Source organism: Oncorhynchus keta, chromosome 2, assembly GCF_023373465.1.
Source record: "Oncorhynchus keta strain PuntledgeMale-10-30-2019 chromosome 2, Oket_V2, whole genome shotgun sequence".
Taxonomy (NCBI): Eukaryota; Metazoa; Chordata; class Actinopteri; order Salmoniformes; family Salmonidae; genus Oncorhynchus; species Oncorhynchus keta.
The window spans coordinates 74,612,663-74,633,170 of NC_068422.1; the positions used below are offsets into that span (position 1 = coordinate 74,612,663).

A 20,508-nucleotide genomic window follows, 5' to 3' on the forward strand; every position below is an offset into this window, starting at 1 on the left:
ACCTGGTTCTGGCAGGCTGTGAAAACATCACTGTTAATGATGCTGCACTGTTTCTGGGCCCAAGACGCTCTGTACGGGTTGGAGGCACATGGGTGCGCTACAGCAGATACACTTGGACAGCTTGATGAAACTTTCCAGCTGTTTCCAAATTCTACCGGATCAACAACAGTCGCTTGGGCTCTAGTGGTGAAGTCATTGTTTGCGTTGCCATCATAGTTTCCACACAGACCACACACCAGCCCCTGAAGAAAATAGATCATGAATTAAAATGACTGATTTGGCAGGGTTCTACAAAAGTCTTGGTAATATCAGTTTTGACTGAATACTGAATTCAGTTCTTTATCAGAGTATCTTAATGTACCTGGTATTGTGGGCTAAGCTTGATAAAGAGACTGGTCTTCTTGTCCCACATGAGGATTAGACCACTTTTGACTTCAATGACCAGATAATTCCCCAGAAGGCTGATCTGTTTAGGAAACTGCTCTTCTGGAGTACTCCTGACAACTTGAGCGGCCCCATCTGCCAGTATGAGCTCACTGGTCTGAAGAAGAGAAATATGTTTTCATACATAACTTGGTCTGAAATCGGATCTCAACCTGATGTTTGGTTGATGATTTGTTAATTGTTCTTTACACGAGGGATGGAATGTACAGTATTGTGTGAAGTCAAGTTGCTCATTACCCCCAGGAAGAGCTTGATGGTCTTGGAGCAGGTGGTGCCTTTAGTTCCACAAGGAACATTCTCAGTGAGGACTCTGAAGCTGCCACTGCCATTAGTATTGCCACAGTAGTCCTGTAAGAATGAAAAATATTATTAATATGGTTCAAATTCACACTTTTCAATGCTGATACAGTTCTACCAAATAAAGAGACACAAACCTGAATGAGAGTGTATTCACAGTTTCCATTAAAGTTGAACCTTTTCTCATCAAAAGTGATATAGTGACCCTCTCCATAGATTGCACAAACTCCATCACAGAGATTTGTGGTACACTGCCATTGTCTGTCCTTGCAAGTACTGTGAACAACACACACATAATGTCAGGTTTTTCATTATTTGTAAGTCTGTGTTCTTTATGTTTTCTCCCCCATGAGATGTAAGACACAAAACAGGCATACCATGTATTACAGTCAACCTTAAGGGTCTCTCCAGCTTGGTAAGTAGCTCCATTGTGAGCACAAGGACAAAGTTCCTCCTTGATGCAGTCTCCGTTTCCATCAGACACCAGTCCGTTGGGGCACATACAACCTGATGTGCACTCTGTGCTAATCTAAAGGGATTTAACAAAAAAAGTACATAAATAAGTAATGGCAAATGACAGAGATGTGGACTATGTTTTTGTGCGCTGGGGGGTCTATTTGACATCATTTCGATTTTCAAGGTTTTTGTTCATTCAACACGAATCTGTATAATAGTGACAGTATGTGACAATCCCATTTAGAGTGAATAAGGGACTCACACAGGTCATGTCCAGAGTTTTGCAGCTCTTCTGACACTCTGAACCTGACACTCCTGGAGGTACAGTTGAGCAGTTGAAGAAAACCATTGGTAGGGTGCATACTGGGGATATATGAAAATACGAGTTTAAATTTTCAATTCTCAAACAAGAAGAATATAATTGTCATATATCCAGAAATATCCACATTCATTATAATTAATCACATTGTCTTAAATGGATTGCTTGAATTCTCTTGGTTCATTTCATATGTACCTGTTTTGTGAAGGATGCATGTAAAGGGTTACATAATATTGAGCCATATATTTAATAAATAGCTACTACATTGGAAGCAAAGAACATAAAACTTACTAAATAGTCTTGCTTCCCCAGTGCAACTCAGTGTCCCTTGTCTGCAAGTGCTGTTAAATAGTTACAGTATTAATAGTTATAGTTAGATAATCAAATTAACAGCAAATATCATTATGACATCATTTAATTCACAGCTTTAAATATATCCATCAAGTTTCATTAGTACTTGTATTTATTTTGGTCTCCTAGCTTTATACGTATGAGGGAGGTGCTTACCAGGTGGCACCGTCTCTGCTGATAGTCTCTCCTGCAGGGACCACTGAGCCCTTGTCATAGCAGGGACAGTTGGTGGGGGCAACACACTGGCCAGCCTCGTCCATATAGGTGCCCTCTGCACAGCCACATCCGTCCACTGGAACAAACTCCACCTGGCAAGATTGGTCTGTCATGCTCAGGGAGCGGCAGGTGCGTCCACAGCTGGTCATGTTGTAGGTATAAACTGTTTGACTGGGGCAAGTGGCAAATGTATCTGAGAAAAGTCATTAGATATGATTATTATTAGCAAGACCATTTTTGTTTTCCTTATATCTTTGTATTTGTGCAGTTATTTCCTCATGTTATTTGTATTTAGTAACTCAACCCTACAGTTGTTGTTTCAGTAAATCATTCTATTCTAATCAATTTGCAGCACTCATTAAAATGACACATTGATGCCGCATTGTCTACTCACTGCAGATAGTGTCTCTCCAGCCAGTGAGCTGGATACCCTCGGCAGCACAAGCGTGGACATAAGAGGAGACGGCAGCACACATGCAGTCCTCACTTTTCTCACAGTTACAGCTGTCATACATGCAATTCTGTTGGAAAAAAAGAGTCAAAGTGTTTCAGGACTAAAACCTCATCGCATAAGAGTTTAATGGTATTACTTTGTGATTGTATCCTTCTTATCTAACTTACGGTTTTGTAGGTGTCAGGTCTTATTTCAGAATGGCAAGGCGAGAACACTCCTTTAGGATCTGATAACATGGAACACCAGTGCTGGGCATATTTCTCTGTGAAAAAGACAATCATAATTTCAACATACGCATATACTATCTCATATAAATTTGTTATAATCATTCAACAAGTGATTTATCTGTAGGCTTAATAAATATGTACCATTTTCAATGCTCAAACTGCAGGGGTTTTCAAAGCTAGTCTTGACATCAGGGCAGCTAGACATGGTCTTCCATGTGTTGGCAAAAGCTACAGCTGTGCCCTCCACCAATCCACTGATGACTCTGAAATCATCTGCCTGAACATTATTGTAGTTTCCGCAAAGGCCTGTGGAAAAATAGTTGAAGCCGTATGATGTATTAGATTTTTATGAATAGAGATACTGAAGAAAAAGGTATGAAACTGATGGATGAATCTGAAGCATACCACAGGTTGTTCCTTTGTAGGATGAGATGGCAGTTATGTAGATCTGCATAACTGGTGAAAGCTGGATCTGAAGTTGAACTCCAAGAGTTGTCTGGATAACAATGTAGAATGAGGAGGGCTTGAAGACGGTCACTTCAGCTGCAATACATTAAAGAAATAGAGGGAAACCATCAATGCTTCATCTAGTGAATATAAATGATATGGTGTTTATACACTGATCCACACTACAGTTTCATTTGGATTATCTCACCTGTATAGAGTGGGAGCTGAGAAAGAATCTGATTTACAAAAACACTTCCACATGACTGGACTCGGATCACCTGTGAATTAGAGAAGATAATATATTTCATTAAATTCTCATTTGTTTCCATACATAAGCACTTTATAAGATTGCAAACAGCACAGCAATATTTGCCAAATCAGGGCAATTTTAAATAAGGTTATTATGTGTTAAGACAAAACATTTGAGGGACATTTATTTGCAAACCAGTATGATTATCCTAAAGAAGTGTTTTTGTTTGAAAATGAGTTGACAGGTCCCTGTATTATTTGCTCTGAAACATATTTGGAGAGTTGCCTTACGGTGGATCTGCTGGAGAGGGCAAGGGTAACAGCCCTCATACACGTCTCAGTGTCAGTCAACCCACACTTCACAATGTCTCCCAGCACGGTGAATTCAGTTCCATTGCATTGCTGGAAGAAATCGAGCACGAGTTTGAAGGCAAAAACATGAAATGAGAGTGACTCACTTAAAGAATGACCTCTTTGACCTTTCAACATATGGCAAGAAAAGCTATTTTACCTCACCTTTGCACTGAAAAGTTATGAATATTTTCTACTAGTTTATATTGCCTTGCTATACTGCACCAGTTGCACTGACCTTGGTCAGAATGTAAGAGCAGTCCCCGTGAAAGGTGTATGCTTTCCCATCATAGGTGTTGATGTGGGATCCTCCCTCCACAGAGCAGGTCCCAGGACAGTCCTTGTCTGTGCAGGCCCACTGACCACCAGCACAGGTGCTAAAGGGAATATTTATATAGGCTCATCTGTTTGGAACGATTTGGCATGATTCATGAAAATGAGGCATGGGATATGTCATGTTTAAATGTACTTAGCATACCATTCTTTACAGTTGCTGGTGTAAGATTCTCCAGATTTGTATAATTGTCCATTGTGGACACAGAGGCATTGGCTCACTGGAATACAGCCACTGTTGTTGACATCATCGAAAACAGTACCTATTTGGTGAGAGAACAGGCAGAATTGTAAGACAATATTCAGAAAGATTTTAGTTCCTGACAGAAAATTCACTGTTTAAGAGATTGCTATAACTGCATTCAGTAAGGAGTGTTACTCTAATGTTTACTTTACACAGAAAACTGCACTGACTCCAAGAAGTAACTGAGAAAAACATGTATTATTTACTTCTTCCTTTGTCACCATATTCAGATACGTTGCAAACATTGACATAAAAGGCAGAATGGGTAAAAGTGTGGTGTTTTCATGATGTGCATTAAGGTTAACTTGTACAACAGAGTTGAACCTATGTGTTACCTAGAGGACAGAAGCAGCCGTCTGTACAGTGGTCTTCACACAACTGTCTGGCCTCTGGGTTGGAGCAGGTGTCAACACAGGGGCTTCCACACTCCTGGTACTCCATGTTGTCGGGGCATGTCTTATCTGAGAAAATAATGTGATTAACAGATTCCTTAAAATAGATTGTGAACATGATCATTAAGTGTTTGGTGGTCATGTTGAAGAGTATCTGCATGCTTACAGCAGAACTGTTCAGTCCTCCATTGTTTGGGCTTCCCCTGCATGAACACACTGACGGGAGTACTCTGAGATGGTGTTGCACAGGCAGAAGGAGTTGGTGCTGTTATCACAGTGGCACAGGTCAGCCAGGCAGGTCTCGACGAAGGCGTCCTTGTCCAAATAATTAGTGCAGCTACTGAAAGCTGCACTGGAGAACAGCTGCTGACAAAATTCCTACAAATAGAGACAAACCATAAAAGGTTCCCATATAGAAAACATTTGATGGATCATATGGAATAATTGCCATTTCTAACTTCTATTAATATTGTTTTTGTATTCTTCTTCTGTGGTTTGAATTGTAATACCTCATCTCCACAACTCTCATCAGAAGTTAGTGTAGGCTCCTCACAGACTTCCAGAGGACCATCCAGTTTCCAGAGGTTTCCATAGTCAGAGCTGGAGAGTTTCCCACCTGCAACAACACAAACATTGATAATTAGCTTTTCCACCTACAGTATGTAATGTAGTTACATTTCAATAGTTTTGGTCTGATTTCAAATTATTTTACCATTGATGATGAACTCATTGTATGTTTGGACTTCATTGAAGTCACCACACAGTCCGCAGGTCTGGTTTCTGTACTTCTCGTTCATTTGAATCTGTAGAATGATCAGACGCAAGGTGTTTAGTAAAACAAAAATCTCATCCTGTTCAGCACCATTCACGTGTTCTAAGGCTTGGCTATCCTCCACATTTCAAACCTTTATTTGTATTAGTCTTTATATTAGGGAGTGACAGAAAATCTCATTCAAATCTACAAGTATTTGCAAACACTTCATCAAATAAACATTGGAACATTGTGCCTGTGTGTGTATAACCTATACATCTTCACAGATCCTGTTAAATTCATCCTCGTTCTTCAGGTAATTCTGCCTTTCAATGTTAACATATCTCGAGGTGAGTAGACAGTGATTCAACCAACATGAGAGAAGGTGCAGCCAAAAATACGTGTCTCTCACTCACGATTAACTGCTGATCATTGCCAATGATAATCTGAAGAAAAATGTAGTATTATTAACTAATCAACCATTGAAGAGGACAGTTAGAAAAGCAGGTATTTTACCATTAGGGAATCATCCTTGTTCCAAACAGCAACCAGCCCCAGTTTGGCTACGACCTTCACATTGGAAGTAGTCTTCATGATGCTGACTCCAGACAAGCTAACCGGCAGGGTCACCCTTCAGGAGGAAGAAGATAGTTAAAGGTCATCGTTATGATTGTCATTTTTATTCAACTCCAGAATGTAGCACATCAAATCCTCAAGAGAGGTGCTTGCAGAATGGCGTATAAGTCAAATGACAGTGAAACTCACGTCTGCCCATTGACCACAACAACACCCTTGGAAAGCTCCACCACTACACCATCCAGCTTCATGGTGATCTTGCTAATGGTGGGCTGGTTGTCCACCACCTGCCGCCTCATCTGGATGTTGAAAGCCTCATAACTGCTCTTACACAGTGAGGTCACAACATGGTTGCAGGTGGAGGGGAGCTGGAAAAAGTCCCCGTCGAAGGTCTTGAAGTGATAGTTACCCCATGTGCTGCAGACCTGGTCATTGTGTGAGGCATTCATTCCTGAGGGACAAGGAATACAAATGTCAGTTCCTTCTTAGCTTATTGATGGATACCCAGTCATTTATTTGGTGTGCATTCTGTCAGTCATTTACCTGAAAGTGTGGGTATAGTCGTGATCATAGTCGGGATGATTGTTACACTTGTGGTGGGGTTCACTGAAATAAAAGCAATGCATGAGTATTTTACAATATTATATGTACATTACGGATGGAATTCAATCATTGCAGATTGTTGCACTGCGCTTTTAGAAGTGTATTTGATTTACACAGCAGTATGTCCAGACCAAGGAGCATTTGAGGCATTATGTGACCCATTCAATATTTACAGCGAACCTAAGGCTCAATTCAAACCGTATTGGCAAAGTTCAGCGCTATCATGCAATTTAATTCTAAAGGGAATGTTCCTGCGTTAGCGGAGTATTCTGTGCCTGAACTACAGTACTTTGATGTTCTTTGAATCGCATAGGTGTGGTCCAAGCTTTTGGAAAGCTCAGCCCTGCAGGTCATCCAACAAATAAAACCGACCTAAAGATTCCATAATCAAGTGTCATCTGCTTTGTAAACTAAACATATTGAATTCTGATGACTGTTCAGTTCCTATTTTACATATGTAGGCATCAGATGTTTTCTGTCAGTATCCTGTCAGTTTCCTGTCCTGTTATTTGAGTAATATCAGACATCAGACTTACGACAACTGTTATTTTAATGATATACATTTGAGTTTGTATTCTGTTCTTGTTTTCGTTCCAGATCAAACGTTTTTTTTCAAAAGTACAAACACACACCCAGTGTGGGGAGTGCTTTATGTATTTATAACACTACAAACTATGCTACAACCACTCATGATAACAATCACTAATGATAACAATTTCTATAAGTTTACACATTTTTCACCACGTGTAACATTTTCAAATTTAGATGGAAACAATCTCATAAACAAATGTGTATAAGGAACAGAAATAGGATGAATAATGTAATCATATGATCGTAGTAAATATGTTTGCTGCCCTAAAGCAGAAAACAGGAGAACCATAGTTATTACTGATTGCGTAACAACTGCTACTGTATGCCTACTGTCGAATTCTTCAAAATGCTTTTCTAATACATTTAATTAATGTTCTGTGTGTTAGTACATTTATGAGTAGCTAATACATACATTTTTTTGATAATAAGATTTTGCATAAAATATATATAGATATATTATCAAATCTGAAAGTCACCAAATCATATATTGATAGGGTATATTTGTAAACTAAACTTGTGGTTACAGATTTGAAACCTATAGATTTGAAACCTACCTGCTGAATTAACATGTCGATGACATTCTTCCATACATACATTCCAAGCATCAATAATCATAATAATTTGGTGTTGTCCTGAATACTTACTATTTGTAATTAACATTCAGTCTGATTTATGACATAATATGTAGATTTTACAGATTTGTCAGACTTTAAAAATGTAGAATAATTATATTATAGTGATAATCAGAACAGTTTCTGATATAGGCAAATGAATGAATATTCTACCAACCTGTTTGTGTTGATCTGATCAGTAGTACCAGGCATATCAGCCTCCATATCGGTGTATCCTTGGTTGTCCCCATGGTGATCCTGTGGGTAGTGAACAGGTCCTGCACAGGTGATATGAGAGAGGTGCTTAGGATGGATCTGGTCTTTATAACCACCTGTATTTGAGGAGGGACCTTAAAGGTTAAAACAAAGGTGGGGCCAAAGGTTAAACATGACTTTAAGACTTCAATGTTCTGTCTTATGAGGTTTTTAAGTACATCAACAGTACGTTAAGCATGAGCATTTACATACAGATTTAGCTGTTCATTAAGTATTCTATCATTGGGAATCATTGTGTACCCCTATTGTTATTATAAACTCAGGTGGTTCATAATGTCCTTTATTATACTCCTCTACATCTATATTGCACAAGATCATTTACTTAGTCTTATGTGATTTCTTTCCCTTCCTCATTCAGTATCTATCTCAGGCAGCATCTCCACTCCAGTGGTTTGAGCTTTTGGTATTTGGTATTGTATTAGGATCCCCATTATTACGAAAGGAGCAGATACTCCTCCTGGTGTCCACAACACAATACATGCTTTTTTCTTTATGTAATGTATATTTTAATGTATAATTACAGATACCTTCATAATAAGTAAGTATTGAGGTTTGTTAGAACAATAAGGTGTATGGCCATCTCACATGGCCATCCCAAAATCTGGCAATGTATAACGGATTAATAATACATTAATCCACTTTATTGGCTCAGTAGCTTGAGCACACATTGTCCAAATGCAAACATTTATCTCTCTGCTGTTGCTTAAAGGAGTGATCATACTAATTGTATGCATAGTTAGTATTCATAGGCCAGTGTGACTCACCATGCTGATCCAGGAACTGCATCCTGATAAAAATAATAAAAACATAATTGAAAATAATTTTACATTTGTTTTAACACACTAATGTGAAATTTTGCACAACTATTGTAAGTATTATTTCACAACTATTATAACGTTAATAATCACTTCAGCTTTCTCATATGGCCACTAAGTCTATCAACAGTATCAACCTATTAGTTTTGGGAGTGTTTTTAAACTCAACAGGATAACTAGTTTGTATATAGCACATACAGCCCATGCTGTTGCAAAATTAACTTAGCTTCAGTAAAATATTAGCATTTTTTAAATGTTTCATAGCATACATTGGGGCAAAAAAGTATTTAGTCCGCCACCAATTGTGCAAATTCTCCCGCTTAAAAAGATGAGAGGCCTGTAATTTTCATCATAGGTCCACTTCAACTATGACACACAAAATTACAAAAACAAATCCAGAAAATCACATTGTAGGATTTTTAATGAATTTATTTGCAAATTATGGTGGAAAATAAATATTTGGTCAATTACAAAAGTTTATCTCAATACTTTGTTATATACCCTTTGTTGGCAATGACAGAGGTCAAACATTTTCTGTAAGTCTTCAGTTTTGGGGCTGTTGCTGGGCAACACGGACTTTCAACTCCCTCCAAAGATTTTCTATGGGGTTGAGATCTGGAGACTGGCTAGGCCACTCCAGGACCTTGAAATGCTTCTTACGAAGCCACTCCTTCATTGCCCGGGCAGTGTCATTTCATCTTCAATGCCCTTGCTGATGGAAGGAGGTTTTCACTCAAAATCTCACGATACATGGCCCCATTCATTCTTTCCTTTACACAGATCAGTCGTCCTGGTCCCTTTGCAGAAAAACAGCCCCAAATCATGATGTTTCCACCCCATGCTTCACAGTAGGTATGGTGTTCTTTGGATGCAACTCTGCATTCTTTGTCCTCCAAACACGACGAGTTGAGTTTTTACCAAAAAGTTATATTTTGGTTTCATCTGACCATATGACAATCTTCTTCTGGATCATCCAATTGTTCTCTAGCAAACTTCAGACGGGCCTGGACATGTACTGGCTTAAGAAGGGGGACACGTCTGGCACTGCAGGATTTGAGTCCCTGGGGGAGTAGTGTGTTACTGATGGTAGGCTTTGTTACTTTTGTCCCAGCTCTCTGCAGGTCATTCACTAGGTCCCCCGTGTGGTTCTGGGATTTTTGCCCACCGTTCTTGTGATCATTTTGACCCCACAGGGTGAGATCTTGCGTGGAGCCCCAGATCGAGGGAGATTATCAGTGGTCTTGTATGTCTTCCATTTCCTAATAATTGCTCCCACAGTTGATTTCTTCAAACCAAGCTGCTTACCTATTGCAGATTCAGTCTTCCCAGCCTGGTGCAGGTCTACAATTTTGTTTCTGGTGTCCTTTGACACCGCTTTGGTCTTGGCCATAGTGGATTTTGGAGTGTGACTGTTTGAGGTTGTGGACAGGTGTATTTTATACTGATAACAAGTTCAAACAGGTGCCATTAATACAGGTAACGAGTGGATGACAGAGGAGCCTCTTAAAGAAGAAGTTACAGGTCTGTGAGAGCCAGAAATCTTGCTTGTTTGTAGGTGACCAAACACTTATTTTCCACCATAATTTGCAAATAAATTCATAAAAAATCCTACAATGTGATTTTCTGGATTTCTTTTCTCATTTTGTCTGTCATAGTTGAAGTGTACCTATGATGAAAATTACAGGCCTCTCTCATCTTTTTTAAGTGGGAGAACTTGCACAATCCCATTTAAACAAGTTTGATATACCGGCATGCCTTTCTACATTTCATTTTACTTTGATAATAATTTATTTTACAACCGATGTACATGTAACTGCCAAAATAAAGAAATCACTTGAATAAATGAGGGGTGCAAATTGAAAGCAGGTGCTTCCACACAGATGTGGATCCTGAGTTAATTAAGCAATTAACATTCCATCATGTTTAGATTGCGTGTATGGTCTGTGTTTGTGTGTTTCAGTCACCAGATCTCAACACAATTGAACACCTATGGGATATTAAGTCAATCATCTAACTTGCCTAACAGGAATTCTATGATCCATTGCTGACAGAGTCGACCTATGTGTGAAATTATCATATCTGTATATGATCATGTCTACATTTATCTGCTAAAGGGAAGACTCTGTTACAGGTTTGTAGGTTAGTACTTTTTGTATCTGACCCATCTTTACATTGACAATGGAATATTCATCGTGGTCAGTCTGGAATTCATATAGAGGTCAAACCTCAGTACCGTACCTAGGCGCTCTTCCAAAATGCTATTGACTGATTTATGCCTGATAACTGGCCCAACCTTTCAATGTCTTTCACACTGCCTAGGCTATGTCATATGCCCTTGTGTCTACACCCCAGGTGGTTTCTTTCTTAACAAAGCCTTCGCTGACTGAATAGCCTATCCACCCTTCCCCACGCATCTCCACCTAGGTCTTGCCAGAGGCTGTGTGCGGTTCAACCTTACCCAAAGGCTTGATGATTTTAGCAGCTCTGTGTTACATATTTGGCTTTTCTATCGTCATAGCTATACTTGGTTTTTGTATAGAACCATTATTACACAAGATCTTGGTAAATAGACTGAGGTTGAGAGTAAACTCAATTCAGCATACAGAAGTAATATCATACAGAGCAAGTTGATGAGCACACACTGAATAACTCAAACCAACTGTGATGATTTATGGGTGACAGCTTAATGTTAAGTGTAACTACAGGTTAGATTGAGGTAGGTTGAAACAGGAACCTTTATGTAAAAGTAAGTGTAATATTAAAACATGTTGAATAGAGTGGGAGAAATGAATCATAATTAACTATCCAGTGTGGAGCACACATTTGAGCAACATACAGTGGGGTAAAAAAGTATTTAGTCAGCCACCAATTGTGCAAGTTCTCCCACTTAAAAAGATGAGAGAGGCCTGTAATTTTCATCATAGGTACACTTCAAATATGACAGACAAAGGAGAAAAAAAATCCATAAAATAACATTGTAGGATTTTTTATGAATTTATTTGCAAATTATGGTGGAAAATAAGTATTTGGTCACCTACAAACAAGCAAGATTTCTGGCTCTCACAGACCTGTAAATTCTTCTTTAAGAGGCTCCTCTGTCCTCCACTCGTTACCTGTACCTCAACAGTCACACTCCTATGGCACCTGTTTGAACTTGTTATCAGTATAAAAGACACCTGTCCACAACCTCAAACAGTCACACTCCAAACTCCACTATGGCCAAGACCAAGGAGCTGTCCAAGGACACCAGAAACAAAATTGTAGACCTGCACCAGGCTGGGAAGACTGAGTCTGCAATAGGTAAGCAGCTTGGTTTGAAGAAATCAACTGTGGGAGCAATTATTGGGAAATGGAAGACATACAAGACCACTGATAATCTCCTCGATCTGGGGCTCCACGCAAGATCTCACCCCGTGGGGTCAAAATGATCACAAGAACGGTGAGCAAAAATCCCAGAACCACACGGGGGACCTAGTGAATGACCTGCAGAGAGCTGGGACCAAAGTAACAAAGCCTACCATCAGTAACACACTACGCCCGCCAGGTCTGTGAGAGACAGAAATCTTGCTTGTTTGTAGGTGACCAAATACTTATTTACCACCATAATTTGCAAATAAATTCATGAAAAATCCTAAATGTGCTTGTTTGTAGGTGACCAAATACTTATTTACCACCATAATTTGCAAATAAATTCATGAAAAATCCTACAATGTGATTTCTCATTCATTTTGTCTGTCATAGTTGAAGTGTACCTATGATGAAACTTACAGGCCTCTCTCATCTTTTTAAGTGGGAGAACTTGCACAATTGGTGGCTGACTAAATACTTTTTTGCCCCACTGTATGTTACTGTTTTATTGGCTATATAGGCTCCCCGACAACACTACTGTATGTTTAATAAAATAAAATAAAAATACATTAGCTTACTTATTTGACCATTATATTATTTAATTTGTATTTTACTGTCCCTTGTCTAATTATGTCACACATATAACCCACTTTCTGTGAGCTCAGAGTTCCTTTTTGATGACTTGGCAGCAAATATACAGTGCCTAGAGCTGGGTAAAACTAATAAACAGTCCTAGTATTATGGCCTTTGGGCAATGGGGTCCCTAGTTCCTTTTTTAAGGTGACCCTGCAAACATGTTCTACTGCATACTTTTTATCTCACAGGAATGTTGTTTACCTTCTTAGGTGGGACTTTCAATGTTGATTCAGAGTCAATACAATTATTGATCTAATTACAATTTAAATGCATATCTAATCCACTGTGGCACTTCAAGGCATAATCTTCTAAATATCTGTCCTGTCCTGTCCTGTCCATAGCAATTGGAACTACACTGACTTTGATTGAAATCGAAATTGTTTGTCAAGTGCTTTGACTGTGGTGGTCTATTGAAGGGCCAATTTTTTCATTATCCATCATTCTGTTTAAGATAAGGGGTTTCAAGAAACCTTAGAGAGTATTTATCATTTTAAAGAGCCATTGAAGCCTCAACTAACCAAAATCTGTCAGCAAAATGCCCTTTGGACACCAACACTTGTACCAGTTGTAGACAAGTCAGTATAACATGATCATGCTATAAAGCAGGCAGAGTGCTCTTTATGCAATATTAGTTTTGAATTGAATGAGTATATTGATCCACTTTTTGTGTGATTGTTGTGAGGCTACAACATCAGTAAGATAAGTCATCTGTAACAGAGGACTGGTTATAATAGCAAAATAGTTTTATAATTTCCTCCAACTAAGGTGGGAACCTTCCCATTTCTGTTCACGCAGTCTGACAAACACAATCAAAATCATTTGAAAGAAATTGTTTAAGTGCATAATAATACTGTGTTTGTTTTATATAAACCCTTCAAGCCCCATGTAATTCCCTTCGTTTTATATAATCACACAAGCCCCATGTAATTCCCTTCGTTTTATATAATCACACAAGCCCCATGTAATTCCCTTTGTTTTATATAATCACACAAGCCCCATGTAATTCCCTTTCTTTTATATAATCACACAAGCCCCATGTAATTCCCTTTGTTTTATATAATCACACAAGCCCTATGTATTTCCATGTGTTTTATATAATCACATTTAGCCCTATGTATTTCCATTTGTTTTATATAATCACATTTAGCCCTATGTATTTCCATTTGTTTTATATAATCACATTTAGCCTATGTATTTCCATTTGTTTTATATAATCACATTTAGCCCTATGTATTTCCATTTGTTTTATATAATCACATTTAGCCCTATGTATTTCCATTTGTTTTATATAATCACATTTAGCCCTATGTATTTCCATTTGTTTTATATAATCACATTTAGCCCTATGTATTTCCATTTGTTTTATATAATCACATTTAGCCCTATGTATTTCCATTTGTTTTATATAATCACATTTAGCCCTATGTATTTCCATTTGTTTTATATAATCACATTTAACCCTATGTATTTCCATTTGTTTTATATAATCACATTTAGCCCTATGTATTTCCATTTGTTTTATATAATCACATTTAGCCCCATGTAATTCCATTTGTTTTATATAATCACATTTAGCCCTATGTATTTCCATTTGTTTTATATAATCACATTTAGCCCTATGTATTTCCATTTGTTTTATATAATCACACAAGCCCCATGTATTTCCATTTGTTTTATATAATCACATTTAGCCCTATGTATTTCCATTTGTTTTATATAATCACATTTAGCCCTATGTATTTCCATTTATTTTATATAATCACACAAGCCCCATGTATTTCCCTTTGCATTTTGTACATTTTGTACACTTGGTACAGTTAAAATGAAATGATCTGATTTTCATTTTCAGGGGGAGCCGAAGGACAATTATTGCCCGGACAATACAGTTTCTATTTTGTATACTATTTTGTATAGTATTTAATATGATAGATGAGTTAGGACAAATATTTGATTACTTTATTTGTCCATCAAAGTGGAAAATGTGTCTTTAGTACTGTATAGGGAGGAGCACAGTGTCAGCCTCAGTGCTGCCCCTGGAGATATGTAGAGGTTAACGAAGTGTGTTGCTCAAGAACAACAGTAGGAAGTGGTGCCAGGGATCTGAAACCAGCAACCTTCTGATTACTGATCCGTTTCTCTAACCTAACACCATCTCCAAATAAAAAAAAGTGTTTGAAACTTTGAATTATGGTTGTTTGTCTGGAAAATGATAGGCCATTGTTGAACTGGGTGTCTGAAATCAAATATTTCTCAATGGAGTATCAAAAAGGAATGAAAACAAGATTGTGGTATATATGCACAGCCTATTGCCAACTTTATTTTGGCAAAAATAAAATAAAAAATGAATACGAAGCTGAAACAATTTCTCCTATGTTTAGCAGATTACTTTGCAGGAACATGAACAAGTTGAACATACATAGAAAACTAATCTAAGCAGTAAAGGGATGGTAGTGGAGAGTCATTCATCTTCTCCTGCGTCGTGACCTTGTGAACTGGGTTTCCTCCGGGGTCACGCACTCTGTCCTCTGGCAGCCACATTTATTGACGTGAATGTAGGGGTGGTTGAACTTTGACCCGTCTGGGCAGATCATCTCCACTTCCTTCTTCGTGGTGGATTCTTCCCGACAGCAGGTACAAGAGCGCTCCATCATGTTGGCCTCAAGAGAATACCTGAAAACAGAAAGGAGACACGATGTCATTATGTGGAAGCAATGATGGTAGCAGTTGTAATTATATAACATTGGCTGCGTTTACACAGGCTACCTAATTCTGATCTTTTGACCAATCAGATGAGCTCTTTTGCCAATAATTGGGAAAAATATTAGAATTGGGCTGCCTTTGTAAACACAGCCATTGTAACATAACATATTACTGAAAATATAATTTGTGGATTGCATTTAGACAGGCAGCCTAATTCTGTTTTATTGGGAGGAATAATGTGTTAGTGTTCCTGAAATATTGCAGGAATGATCAAAATACTCACATGGCGTAGGTGACACAGGATCCACTGCATGTTGTCACTTCCACCTTGTTTGCAGACTTGCAGCCATTGCTGTCCAGGTACACTTTGCTCTTTGTCACATTGCATGGCTTAGTTATTGGAATACCTGCACATAAAGTGACATTTTCAAATGAATTAACGTTAAATATCCTGAGGACCATGGCAATAGCTAAAACACTTTCCCCAATGCCTGATAAAGGGCAAGAATGATTTACAAATTTCTATCAAAAAGGATGGTGTTTAAAAGATACTCACAGACATGGCAGCAACCATCTGGAGCAATGACTTCAGTTCCCTTAAAAACAAGAAAATGGAAGAAAAAACAAGAACATTTTTTAAGTCACTGACGCAGCATTTACCAAACTGTCTCCATATGTTTTTCAGTGCAGTGTTCTTGTATTGTTCACTTTAAGCAACAGGTGTCAATAACCTCACATAAATACACAGTAGGCATACTATATTAAGCAACAGGCCTTGGTCTGAGTGACTGGGCATGTTAAAACTTTATTTCACGAATATGATTTTGCACATTCTCCAGTTGTTTTTAAATGGGCCAGTTATCCGGACCCAGATCATTTGCCAGATGGTTATTGTAACTCACGGGTACGCAGTCTTCTGGGTGGAAGACAGGGCACACAGTCTTAGCCTCGATTGGGATGAGTTGGTCCTGAATCTTTACGCACTCATACTTGAGACACTTGTCTCCCGATGGTATCCAGACGGAACCAGGCTGTAGAGGTGAGAATATGAAAGCTATCAACAGGAGATTCTTCAAATTATATACGATGTACTGTATCATTGCTAAGATAGTTATTGTACATAAAACTTTATTGCTACAGTAAAATTACATGTTGATGTTTTTAAATAATCAAGTGAAATAGGACTGATATGTTTTACGAATTGTAAAAAAAAAAATACAATTTGAGAATCTGTGAGAGATAAATAATGCGTCTTGATGCTATTTTACCTGAATAGTGTGTGTGGTGTTATCTGGCAGCATAACCACACAGCTTGTCTGTACACACTTCCCACAACACTGCCCAGGAACGGCTTGATAATCATAGCCCTGAAAGGAAGAAGACAGACCAGAGAGGAGAAAACCTTGATATGATGTGCACATGATCTCTCTTATACCAATGTGTGATCCTTGTAACTCACTAGTAATTACACTTATCCAGAAGTAGTCCAATAGTGGACACAGAGGAATCAGTGTTATTATAATATTATGACATGGATAAGAACTCACATTACACTAAGTATGTTGAATTACAGAATGAGGCCAAAGGGTGTCAATGTTTCAATGGAGATCACTTACCTGCTGGCAGTGAGTGTCACATTCAGTAGGATGACACTCAATGATATGTAGATGGCTTTGGGCATCTACACTGTCACCACACACACAATTCTTACACTTGTCCCCAGGAACATTGGCACCAGGCTGGAATGAGAAAATATAATATTTCTATCGAAAGTCTATGAATTGAGACACTTTTTTTGTCCTATCTAATCTCATAAATGGATTGACTAAAAAACATTGTTGGCACCCTGATAGAGGCCTCAAATTGCTTAAAGGAGGAATTTGCATAGTTTAACTTGTTTTTTAATTTATGTATGCAAGTAAAAATAACGTTGTACTCTTTTATTAAGTTGATAATTTAGAAGTGGTGGGACTGGCCAAAATGAAAATAGCATAGAATGCATTCTCACCTGATATTCAGTGTTGTTAAACACACAGACATCCTTTGGCACTGTGGGGCAAAGAACATGGATAATCATTCAATACTGCAACTAACATGTTGGGATTTCTAGGATATGCACAAATACTGTACACGCACACTCAAACACATGCAGACGCAAACTCACCACATTGATAAGTTAGGCAGCAGACTCCCATAGTTGCCTCTGTCTCGAATCCGACTGGGCAAGTTATCTTGAAGTAGAGCATCGTGTGACATCACACTCTGTTTGGAAAGAAAAACGATTGTTTTAAAAATTTTGCGAATGGCCACAGTGGTTGGATATATTAGGTAATCACCGAAAATGTTAACGTTTTAACCGAGATGTTAAAAAGCCCACATATAAAGCACATTATCCAAACAAGTCACTCACCGCATTTGTCCTTTTGACAACAGTCAACGGTTTCTACGACCTTAACTTGGCCCTCCTGATCACAGGTGAGAGGAGGCTGATGTTGGCATGCCATAGGCTGGCACTGGATTTCCAGACTGTACGGGTCACACACACACTCCTGGCAGTTGCTCACCCAGGTCTCATTAGCCTGCAATGAGGAACAATTTAAGTACACTAAGGTTTGTATGGACACTACCAGTACAAAGTTCAATCATTCAGTGTGTGGAATTAGTAATTACTGAAGCGCTTTGAGGTTTTATGAAAGCACTATAGAATTGTAATACATTATTATTATTATAATTATTATTATTACATACATTACTATACATGATTGCCAAAAAGTGAAATACAAGCTACATTACCTTTATTTTTCAATTTTCGTCTATATTACATACTCAAATCTAACTGCCTGTAGCTCAGTCACTGAAGCAAGGATATGCATATTCTTGGTACCATTTGAATGGAAACACTTTGAAGTTTGTGGAAATATTTGTCAAAAATGAAAAGGCATGCTGTCGTGCAAGGTTAGTAGCTACAGTTTACGACATATACATGGTTTCCGGATACTCCCGTTAAGCCCAGCTCATTGGCTATCTAGCAAGCTTTGTTTGACCCCGATTGGTGCTTATTTGACAAAGATACAGTTGTTCAAGTGATGGCCGCCCGAGTCATCGGCGTGCCATGAAGGCGTCGCTCTCTGACCAAATATGGTGTTCTATAGGATATACTACACCCCGAATTATATAGTGAAGTCTTGTTACCTTCTAGGATCTCTGAATACATACGAACGTGATTTGACTCGTTGAAACAACATTTAAGGTGAGATTTTCACAGATTCTTTCTTTGCAAATTGAACGAGTGGAAATACAAAATAGATTGTGCGTGCTATATGGACCTTTTAGGATAGGAAAAGGGATTTTATTAAACAAAACGACACTTCATGTTATCTCTGGGACCCTTTGGATAGTAAATCAGAGCAAGATTTCAGAATATAAGTATACATTTTACCTTCAGAGGTGAATTTATCAAACCTATCACAGTGAAAAAATTGTTTTGTTGTTAGGAGCTCTCCTCAAACAATTGCATGGCCTTTTTTTGCAGTAATAGCTACTGTAAATTGGACAGTTCAGTTATATTAACATGAATTTAAGCTTTCAGCCGATATAAGACCCTTATATTTACCGACGTTTGTTGTTTCTCTAAAATCTGCAATCTTGACATAACGCGCTGCATGATTTACAACTGTCCCATTGATGGGACGCCGATCCTTAAGTTAATGTGTATATCAGAAATTAATAGTTTCTCTTCCCTGCTTAAACCTGTAAGTGAAATTCAAACACAATTTTACCTCTTTCCATTCTCCATTTGGCAATGGGCAAATATCTAATGAACCAAAGAGAAAAAATACATTACAAAAACTAAGTAATTGAAATACATTCCACAACTTCATTTTGATTATGCATTTTATATACCGGAAGCACTTGATGAAATCAATATCAATCAAAATAAACCAAAACCCGCACAATTGAAGTATCTGTGAAAAATGCTGTGGATATTTTTTGTTTGTTATACAAAAAGCTGAACCAGCTTTCAAAAGACCACTACAGTAGCAACGAACAATTAACACTTTGTGCTTCCCAAAGTGAAGGTCAGCTACTATCACAGCACCATACAGTAAGTCACCACACCCTCATTATACAATGCTGTTATTTGACAATTCTTACCACAGCTGGGGATACAGTAGTTTGAGCTGGAACTCATAAGAGTGGTCCCAGGGGGACAATAACATCCCTCCAATTGTATATCTCCCATGACACTGAACTCATTTTGAGTCTGGATGAATTTGAAATTGTACCTGCAGAGATATTCAAAAAATGTTTCAATAGCTGAAAGACTTTTGCCCATCATTATACCCATCCACTGAACAACAACATTATACATACCAGGCATTACAGGTTGGTTCAACTTGTGGACCGCAGGCTTTATAAACCTTGGGTTTCTCACATGTGAAGTCTGTAGCGGGGGAGATAAAAAGGTTAATAACCAATAAGCAACATCATAGAGAGGCTATCTGAGCTTTATGGTCTTGAGGAGTGACCTACTTACCACATTGTCCATTTGTATAATTTCTCCACTCAATACAGACTCCTGCTTGTGCACATGCATCAGCATAGGTCTGCAAGCTGGTGCAGCCAATGGTAACATCATCCATATAACACGCATCAAAGATACATGCCACAAGGAATGGCTCGTAGGGGATTATCTTATGGCAACTCTCAAAGACCCTTGAAAAGATGTCATGCTTCAGTTAGAGTAGATACTTAAATATGATCATTCACTTTGTTTTGTCATCAGGCTTTGTCAAATGATTGCCGTGTTTTAGTATGTCA

At 38.2% G+C, this 20,508-nt stretch overlaps 3 protein-coding genes across 53 annotated transcripts in view; all 3 read right to left on the reverse strand.

Moving 5' to 3' along the window:
- LOC118360042 (mucin-2-like) overlaps positions 1-8,200 on the reverse strand; it is a 74,471-nt gene extending 66,271 nt beyond the window's left edge. For all 50 annotated transcript variants that reach the window (XM_052483291.1, XM_052483122.1, XM_052483306.1 and 47 more), the window contains exons 1-5: positions 8,091-8,200; positions 6,651-6,713; positions 6,297-6,558; positions 6,048-6,162; positions 5,493-5,583 (exon numbers count right to left, since the gene is read on the reverse strand). In XM_052483291.1, the coding sequence (XP_052339251.1) occupies positions 5,493-5,583; positions 6,048-6,162; positions 6,297-6,558; positions 6,651-6,713; positions 8,091-8,163 (604 nt within the window). In that variant the 5' untranslated portion in view covers positions 8,164-8,200. The remainder of the gene's footprint in view (positions 1-5,492; positions 5,584-6,047; positions 6,163-6,296; positions 6,559-6,650; positions 6,714-8,090) is intronic.
- Positions 1-20,508, reverse strand: part of LOC118383943 (mucin-5AC-like) — a 62,929-nt gene that overhangs the window by 18,803 nt on the left and 23,618 nt on the right. The gene's annotated exons all lie outside the window — the stretch shown is intronic.
- Positions 15,271-18,247, reverse strand: LOC118371095 (intestinal mucin-like protein). The gene is made up of 9 exons (XM_052483320.1): positions 18,098-18,247; positions 17,852-17,949; positions 17,696-17,736; positions 17,304-17,426; positions 16,956-17,054; positions 16,590-16,718; positions 16,244-16,283; positions 15,971-16,094; positions 15,271-15,657 (listed from the first exon to the last, which is right to left on the reverse strand). The coding sequence occupies exons 2-9, from the start codon at positions 17,931-17,933 to the stop codon at positions 15,450-15,452; spliced, it is 846 nt and encodes a 281-aa protein (XP_052339280.1). The 5' UTR covers positions 17,934-17,949; positions 18,098-18,247; the 3' UTR covers positions 15,271-15,449.

Excerpts from the sequence above, each read along its gene's own strand:
- LOC118371095 (XM_052483320.1), bottom strand. The coding sequence starts at position 17,933 with ATGCTCTACTTCAAGATAACTTGCCCAGTCGGATTCGAGACAGAGGCA. Across the intron at positions 17,737-17,851 it reads CTGCCTAACTTATCAATGTG|TGCCAAAGGATGTCTGTGTG; the intron begins GTGAGTTTGCGT and ends TTTGCCCCACAG. Across the intron at positions 16,719-16,955 it reads ACACCACACACACTATTCAG|CCTGGTTCCGTCTGGATACC; the intron begins GTAAAATAGCAT and ends TCACCTCTACAG.